Below are 9,134 nucleotides of genomic sequence, written 5' to 3'. Positions count from 1 at the left end.
TGGATTTTTGCCTGTGGACTATTCGACAGTTTGTTACATTCTCTTCGGACTTTTGGGGATATTACTTATGGATCGCCTGACAACACTGCACCATCCGCGTCTCTTGAATTTTGATCTTTGCATTGTAATTGTTGTCTGTTCTGTTGATTGTCTAAAATATAATTTTAATTACACGGTAAATACAGTCGTTGCTATGCATTAGGCTAATTTGTGATATATTTAGTAATTTATGATCTATCTAAAAGTATTCAAATTGTTTTGTCGCCATTTTCACCTATGATTTTGACCATACCCCTCGAGTAGGTACTTTTATTTTGTTTGGTCATCAACTAATATTTCGTCTTTGAGTGCCTTTTAGTGAACCTTAAATGGATCGACGATTTCAAGAAATGAACAGAAAATGTCCCAGACAAATAGTACCGTAAATTTCATTATACATGACGCCAATGGTTAGTGAAGCACTTTACGTGGTTCTACTTTGTTACAATTGTAGATATCTATTTTATTTTCTTTTATTCCAATTCATACTTACCAATCGTGATTTTCTGTAAAACATACCAGCGGCTCATTACCATTACGTACATATGAATAGATCTTTCGTTTATTGACCGGCGGTCCAGCTTTTACACCGATATTTTGGCGTTGACATTTTAAAAATTTGATATAGATAGTCATACACAAATTCAGATTCACACGAGTATTAAATTAATCTTATTTTATTTTGTATTTTAGGGCAACCTCAAATGGTAAAAGTTGCACAAAGTGGAAACAATCAGTCACTTGCTCTTTATAAAATAAAATCTAACCCCGTAAAAGTGATAAAGGTGCCAACGACATTAGAGACTAATGATCAGGTAAATGTAAATCGTCTTTATTTTCTTACACATTTAAGTACTACTTAAATTTAAATGCTAATAATTATGATTATATTTGAAAATTGGAAAAAGAAGAGTATATAACATATAATATTAATTTTATGCTATTATAAGAACCCTAAGTTTTCCAGTAATGAATATCTATGGTATTGAATTAGCCCAAGCAGTCAAATAGTACATAGAATGTGAAAAATGACAGGTTTCTACAATATCAGTAATAATGCTTAAAATCAATTCATTGAATTAACATTCTGAAACACATTTATTTTAATACAGGATAGAATATACTGTAAAGGCACATAATACATGAACTCATGACATGACTTCTAATACAACATATACATGAGTAAATAATGTTACTTGCAATGCCTGTACATTAAATATTATGTGATTTTGCATTTTCTAAACAAATAGATCTATTACAAAGTGTGTTATTTTTTTTTTTTGTATAATTGATATCCTTCTGTTTGTGGTAATCATTAACTATATCACATTCATTTTAATTTTGGGAAACCAAGAAGAAAATTAACTACAAAACTAAACTGCCCATCATAGAATAAAATGTACAATAACAATCATGTGACCCCATTATCTTGTCAATCAAACCATATCTATCATTTACTAATTATCCAACATATAATGTAATTTTAAACATTTTATACATTATGTTGGTGCCAAATGAGGTATCATGGTTAATAATAAATTTAATTTTGTTAACTCTGAACATTCCAGACACCACAGTATAAAGCTGTAAAACTAAGTGGAATCAAATGTGCTTCAAGTGAGTTACATTAATATTGTTGCATTCTATTATCAAAAATGTATTATGTTTTCATCATGTAAATAACTTTACATTCTTAGGATTGCAGCCAATTTCCAGGGAGAATTTTGCAGAGTTACAAAGGCTAACACCAAAACTTGAAATATCAACAATCAAACCAAGTCAAGTATGTAACATCAATGCAATTTGTTTTTAAAATGCAGTAAAATAACATTTTACTCATTTAATATCGCAATATAGTCCATATACTCAAAACTTAAAATATATTGTCAGTATTTTTTTATAATGTACTTGCCCATTTTCCCGTCCACTATTACATCCACTCTCAGCATAAAAAAAAAGCCTATAACACTCAGGAATAATGTAGCTTCTTATTAATGCAAGAATTTTCAAAATTTGTGAAGTAATTTTTCATTTTCTGTTTTTTGATCCATCATGAAAATTGACAAATCAGAGCAAAGTTTTTGATATGCTTATAAATTACTAATTATTTCAAATGCTACAGCTCATAGTTATATCCTTATTCTGAAAATTAAGAAAGAGGTGGTAATTAAATTGTTTACACAATTTAATTACCACCACTTTCTTAATTGTTATTTATGTGATATTTTTTGTTTCTTTACAACAATATGTCTGTGTCGAGGAAATTTAGAAATAGGTCAGTATCTTATAAAGACATATGAGGAAATGTTCCATTGATATTGTATCCTCTTTAAATGTGTCCTTTAAATCAGGTGCTGTAGTAGAGTGCTATGTTATATTATGTTAGTCATATTTACGATTTTTTCCTATCAGAACTGAAGTGATATTATAATTGCCTTTTGTATGATGTTCTTAAGTTACAGATTTCTGGGTTTAGTAGATAAATATTATGCCATTAAAATACTTGATTTAAATTTTCAGAAGCCACAGCTTAAAGAGTTGAAGTATATACATACTGTGCCCGATTTAAAATATCTAGAACAGGAACCAGATAACCAGGTGTCTAGTGTTAACACAAGTGACAGTTTGACTAAAGTTATGTCTCACACATCTAGGAGGAGACATGATTCTGATAATGATCCACCAGCAGAGTAGTAAGTCCTGTTATAATCTAATATTATGCTTGACAACTTTTATTTTCTCTCTTTAGCAAGGCGCACAACACATGTTTATGTCAGTAAGCATACATATTCCACTTATGAACAAGGTGGAAAGTTTTTAGTTTGATATTTTCACTTTTATATTTTCCTGTCATGTGTAATCATGTATATTTCATAATTTTAAAAAAGTATACAAAATATATAATTTTTTTGTCAATAATTCTACATTAATACTTAATGCCAACTCATATTTGTTTATTTAAAATACATAAATAAATAATAATTTCTTCTCATTTTAGCACAACCAAAAGACGTAAACATGCTGACAAAGTTGGTAAAGGTCTTAGACATTTCTCTATGAAAGTTTGTGAAAAAGTAAGAACAAAGGGTTTTACTTCATATAATGAAGTAGCTGATGAATTAGTTCTGGAATTTGCTGCTGGAATGCACGGATCTGCAGACAGCCAAGTTAGTATAACCTGCTTACTAACTTAATTAATATACAATGCATCATGTATATGTTTACATATATTTTTCAATTTCTGTGACTGTTGGTAGGTCTCTCAGTTGTGAGAATCTGCTTGTTGCTGAACCACTACAATGTTTATTTCTGCTGCCAAGCAGCAGTGTGTAGTCACTCTTGTGTTCCGGTTTGAAGCACATTGCAGCATTCAAAGCAATAAAAAAAATGTGACCATATTTAGGTCACATATTGCATCATGTAGGATCCATCTGTATTCCTGCATGATAAATATAAAAAAATATTTACAATTCTAAACATTGCTAAACAGTTTTCTTTATAGGTATTTAGTATGTGTCGCTCTCTACTTTGCCTGTGTGAAAAGCCTGTCCTACTACGAAAGTCCATAGAAACAAATTACAATGATAAAAAATAGCCAATATGATGTTATTTCCGAACTTAGTCAATGCGTCTTCTAAATCTGTTTAAAGCTTTCTGCATTTACTTCAAACAAACATACAAACATTTGCATAAACATACACATTTGTTATATTTCAAGAACATTCACATTAAAATATTTGGCCGCGAATATTGTTTGAGAGGATTCATGAGATGGAATCATATTCTGCTTTCATTCACTGCTAGATACAGGGCCAAATACATCTTAAAAGTTACAATATTTTATAATTACAGCAATATGACCAGAAGAATATACGGCGACGAGTTTATGACGCACTAAATGTTTTAATGGCGATGAACATTATATCAAAGGACAAGAAAGAAATCAGGTGGCTTGGATTACCTACAAACAGTGTGCAAGAATGCACTGCATTAGAAAAAGAAAAACAAGCAAAACTTGAACAGATACAAAAGAAAACACAACAGTTACATGAACTTATATTACAGGTATTCATTGAAATATAATTTATTTATATAGTAAAAAAAATGTAACTTATGTCTTGTTAAAAATACTAAATTTCTTAGTTAAAAGTAGAAATTATAATAACTATATACATTTTTACATAATATGACAGAATTCATAAGCACCATACCAAATGTATACATCTAAAAATATATAGATGAAATGTAACCTTATAATGAAAATGTTTATAAAGAAATTCTGTATACAGATATACTGTACTATAATAGAAACTATGTCTCTATAGTTGAAAACTATACTTAATATTATTTCTATTTACAGCACATTTCTTTCAAAAGCCTGATAGAAAGAAATAAAGAAGCAGAATGCAAAGGGGTGAAACCATCTCCATCGTCAGCCATTCATTTGCCGTTTATTGTTGTAAACACTAGTGATAAAGCATTGATTGACTGCAGCATTTCAAATGATAAGTAAGTATTCTTCTAAGTTATTGTTTAATGTTCATTTTCATGTATATTACAAATGAACAATAATTATAAATTCATAAAAAAATATTAACACTTGAACAATTAACACTGGGGACCATATTTTATAAGACTTATGAAAGGAAAAGTAACCATTCTCCAGTCTCTCAAATTAATATATAAATTTATTTATTTATCTATACTATTATATAAAGCTGAAGAGTTTGTTTGTTTGTTTGAACGCGCTAATCTCAGGAACTACCGGTCCAAACTGAAAAATTCTTTTTGCGTTGAATAGCCCTTTGTTCGTGGAGTGCTATAGGCTATATATCATCACGCTATACCCAATAGGAGCGGAGCAGTAATGTCTAACCTCAGGAACTACCGGTCCAAACTGAAAAATTCTTTTTGCGTTGGATAGCCCTTTGTTGGTGGAGTGCTATAGGTTATATATCATCACGCTATACCCAATAGGAGCGGAGCAGTAATGGATAATCTCAGGAACTACCGATTCGAACTGAAAAATTCTTTTTGTGTCGAATAGCCCTTTGTTTGTGGAATGCTCTAAGTTATATATCATCACGCTATGACCAATAGGAGCAGAGCAGTAATGAAACATGTTGCAAAAACGGGGACAATTTATTAGTTTTGAGAGCTTCAGTTGCGTGCGCTGCGTAAACGGTTAAAGTTATGCAACAATGATGTATGACGGGATTATTCCTGTTAAAAGTTTTAAAAAATATATTATAAAACAAAGTCCCCCGCTGCATCTGTCTGCCTGAACGTCTTAGACTCAAAAACTACCCAACGTATTAAGATGAAATTTGGTATGGAGACAGTTTGAGACCCTGGGAAGAACATAGGCTCCCGGGAAACTACTACTTTTATAACGGAAAACTTTAGCCTGAAAAACTTTATAACGCGGGCGGAGCCGCGGGCAAAAGCTAGTTTATTTATAAAGATACACTAAACAGATTACTGACAATAATCATCTAAATTACATTACAGTGGATCTAATGGCTAGTCAGAATCCAAATAGAAGTGTATACAACTTATTCAAATTAGGTGACACGCATATGTTATTTAGTTACAAAATAATAATAATAAATATAAAATATGTTGGCTAATGTAAGGCAGACAATGTGGGAGTTGTATTTGACTTGGGTGCTGTGGATAATATGTATTTTACTGAGCGTCGGAAAGTATAATATTAAGTACGGGATGTTTTATAGATAGTTCATTACACAGGCGACACATTCTTGTAAGAGGATTATAGAAAGATGTATTATTTTTGCATACTTGTAAGTTAAACGTCCTCATTGGTAAACGCGGATTATACTTCGTGTTAAAATTTAATAAGCTTAATAAGTATGATGAGTCTAATTAACTGTAAAGTAATTTGTATAGATGTAATAGATCTTGTTGCCTGCGACGATTTTCGAGTGGGGTTACATTAAATAGATAAATAACAATGTACTGTGCCTCATTTGGGGCAGACTACATTGATAATTGTTGTCACTGTCATAATTATGTATCTTTGTTTTATAGGACAGAATATATGTTTAACTTCAACAAGAGGTTTCAAATTCACGACGACATAGATATTTTGAAAAGAATGGGTCTTCTGTTTGGTAAGTTTAATTTTTTAAGCATATTTTAATACTCAATACTTCAATTTATATATCTAGACACTGAAAGCTTCAAACACATAGGAAAAATATTAGTAAACTATTTACCTCTGCATCCTTTTCCCGCGCTTAGTGCGCTTTGGGCTGTCACTGCGTTCACACCTGCACCCAAATTTATATTATTTAAAAATGTCGGTTTGTGTCTTTAAAGTGTACAGAAACTACAAAGATCTATCTAAAACAACCACTAGTGTCACCTGTCACAGGTGACATATTATTTGGACACTTAATTTTTTTAAATAAATAAATCTGAGTTCCCTGTTTTTTATTTTGGATTGCTAGTAGCTGAAATCAATACAGTAGAAACCGGTTATAGCGATGCATCGGTTATAACGACTAAAAAGTAAAGTCCCTTTAAATAAATGCATTTGAAATCAGTATCGTTTCTAACGACTATCGGTTATAGCTCCCAGATTCCGTGGTCCCTTCAATATCGCTATAACTGATTTTCACTGTACTGTATTCGCGTCTCCGCCCGTGTGTAAAAGTTTTTCCGGGATAAAAGTCCCGCCATATATTCTCTCAGAATAGTTGGCAGCCTATGTCCCTCCCAGGGTCTCAAACTATCTCCATACCAAATTTCATCGAAATCCATTGGGTAGTTTTTGAGTTTATTGTGTACAGGCAGACACGTATGGCGGGTATTTTTACGCATAATATATTTAGTGCCATTGACGAGCCACTTCATCTATACATATAATTTATCTAAAACTTAACATAACCCTTTATTCATTATTGCAGGTTTAGATAAAGGTGAATGTTCAGAAGAAGATATTGAAAGGGCAAAAAAAATGGTTCCAAAATCATTAGAATCATATGTCGATCGTGAGTAAATATTACTATTTGTCGACCTAATTATGTTAATAATATTAGGGTTTCATGTGTGAAATGGACGTAGATTCGCAAAAAGGGTCCAGCCCACAAAATTACACTTTTGAAATAGTGAAGATTGAAGTTTAAATCGTATTTTTGCTCGTTGATATTCTATTTTATATTTTGTTAATAAAAAGTTCATTTTGTTAATAAAAAGTTCAAATCAACATATTTTGACTAAGATGTTTTTACTAATGGAAAATATAAACCTAACTATAACTTAAAATTAATTTGGCACACTAAGCTCGTTTTAGATCATACTGTGGGTTGGGTCCTTTTGTGCATATCTATGTACAAATTGCCATTATTGTTGGTCTCTAATCTCATGCAGTATAGTTTAAATTTAACTTTTACTATTTTAATGCGTAGTAAAACATTAAATAAAAATAAGTGTTTTATTAGTTTTAAATTATTTCAGAAATGGGTAGAGGTCTTGAAACAAAGTTAACAAGTATACTACAAGAAGAAGAAATGGATGAAGAAGTTATAGAGGATGAAATGTTAGAAGCTGAGATCGAGGGAGACGCCGAGGAACAGGAGGGCGAGGCGAACGAATACAGTGATGATAGCAGCGATGTGGATGTCTAACCGCCCCGGTGGTTATGACGTGTATAAATGTCGACAAACAACCCAGTAGGCGGTACCTGAGCTGAGCGCGGGAGGCGAAGTTACCCGATCTACCAATCGTTGGGTCGATACGCAGAGGCCACGCGCGCACCCTACCAGGGACTTCTACAAGCGATGGGTCAAGTTGTTTGACGACAGCTACAAATAACCTTGCGCCTCTGCTGCTATGCGCTATCTTAAATGTTAAGACATGTTATTATTTCTTTTATCGGCCTGACAAAAATATGGATCCTTTTTTACATTAAATAGAAACCAAATAATGGACTTTTGTTATTACAATAATACATAAAGTTGTTTATTCAATTACAAAAACTCTTTTTCCATAAAAAGTCAGTGCTGATTTTAAATCTAGTATTTTATCATAAAATGACAAATATTTTACATTATCGAAATTAATAAACAACATGTTTCATAACACTACTTTTTAAATTTTCCTGCATTGTGCACTTACGTATTACCGATAATGTTACATAAAATATTTTGACCGCAACAGAATTTCGTGCAAATTTAGATATACACTAACTGCCTGTCAACAAGGACGGCGCGAGTTCGCGCAACTATCTCTAGGACAGTTTTAATCGGCCAAGGATACGATTCTAAGAGATTTAGATTGATGTTCCCAATTTCCAGGCGTGTGTGTAATCGCGACCAAAATTCTGTAATAAATATTTTCGTTGACTAATTTGATAGGTTCATAAAGTAATTGTTTATATATATATATATATATATATATATATATATATATATATATATATATATATATATATTACTAGCGACCCGCCCCGGCTTCGCACGGGTACAATATTTCTCGACTATTTAATGGATGTTATTATACATATAAACCTTCCTCTTGAATCACTCTATCTATTAAAAAAAAACGCATCAAAATCCGTTGCGTAGTTTTAAGATTTAAGCATACAAAGGTAAGGACAGAGAAAGCGACTTTGTTTTATACTATGTAGTGATATACCCCTTAACTACTTAATATTGTGTTTGATAAGAGAGAACAAAAGAAAAGTAAAATATTGTGCAGTTTTCTTTTTACCGGAGATATAAAGGGGTCAATGGATTACATCAGACCGTATGTTTCACAATCAGCCCATACCTTTGTTCACTGCTGGTCAAAGGCCTCCTCAAATCGGCACCTTACCCTGTCTTCGGCCTGTCGCATCCAGTTCTTGCCAGCGACCTATCGCAGAGCGTTACTCGTCGTAGCTGAAAGGGGCCAGGTAATGAGACGATCTGTAAAATGTTATATCTAATCTACGAGAAATGAACCAGTGTGCTCTGGCGGCAAAATAGAACACTCTCATAAAATTCATAATTGCTATTGGATCAAGATATCCGTTAAGAGGCCGCGGGCTAGTAGTCCATAAATATCTATCAAATTTGGTTTCAATTAAC

At 32.1% G+C, this 9,134-nt stretch overlaps 1 protein-coding gene across 3 annotated transcripts; it reads left to right on the top strand.

The window, feature by feature from the left end:
• The first annotated feature begins 7 nt into the window (after positions 1-7).
• Positions 8-8,145, top strand: LOC115445998 (transcription factor Dp-1). Of its 3 annotated transcripts, none has more exons than XM_030172533.2 (11): positions 8-175; positions 733-854; positions 1,608-1,656; positions 1,737-1,822; positions 2,560-2,732; positions 3,038-3,206; positions 3,892-4,104; positions 4,400-4,548; positions 6,091-6,173; positions 6,972-7,055; positions 7,522-8,145. In XM_030172533.2, the coding sequence occupies exons 2-11, from the start codon at positions 744-746 to the stop codon at positions 7,689-7,691; spliced, it is 1,287 nt and encodes a 428-aa protein (XP_030028393.1). In that variant the 5' UTR covers positions 8-175; positions 733-743; the 3' UTR covers positions 7,692-8,145. The 3 variants fall into 3 exon arrangements, with proteins under 3 accessions (XP_030028393.1, XP_030028392.1, XP_030028394.1); XM_030172532.2 differs by having other exon boundaries at positions 63-449; XM_030172534.2 differs by having other exon boundaries at positions 67-299.
• The last annotated feature ends 989 nt before the right edge of the window (positions 8,146-9,134 follow it).

Source organism: Manduca sexta, chromosome 23, assembly GCF_014839805.1.
Source record: "Manduca sexta isolate Smith_Timp_Sample1 chromosome 23, JHU_Msex_v1.0, whole genome shotgun sequence".
Lineage (NCBI taxonomy): Eukaryota > Metazoa > Arthropoda > Insecta > Lepidoptera > Sphingidae > Manduca > Manduca sexta.
The sequence above is the reverse complement of the archived record's forward strand: the minus strand, read 5'-3'. Positions and strand labels throughout refer to the sequence as shown.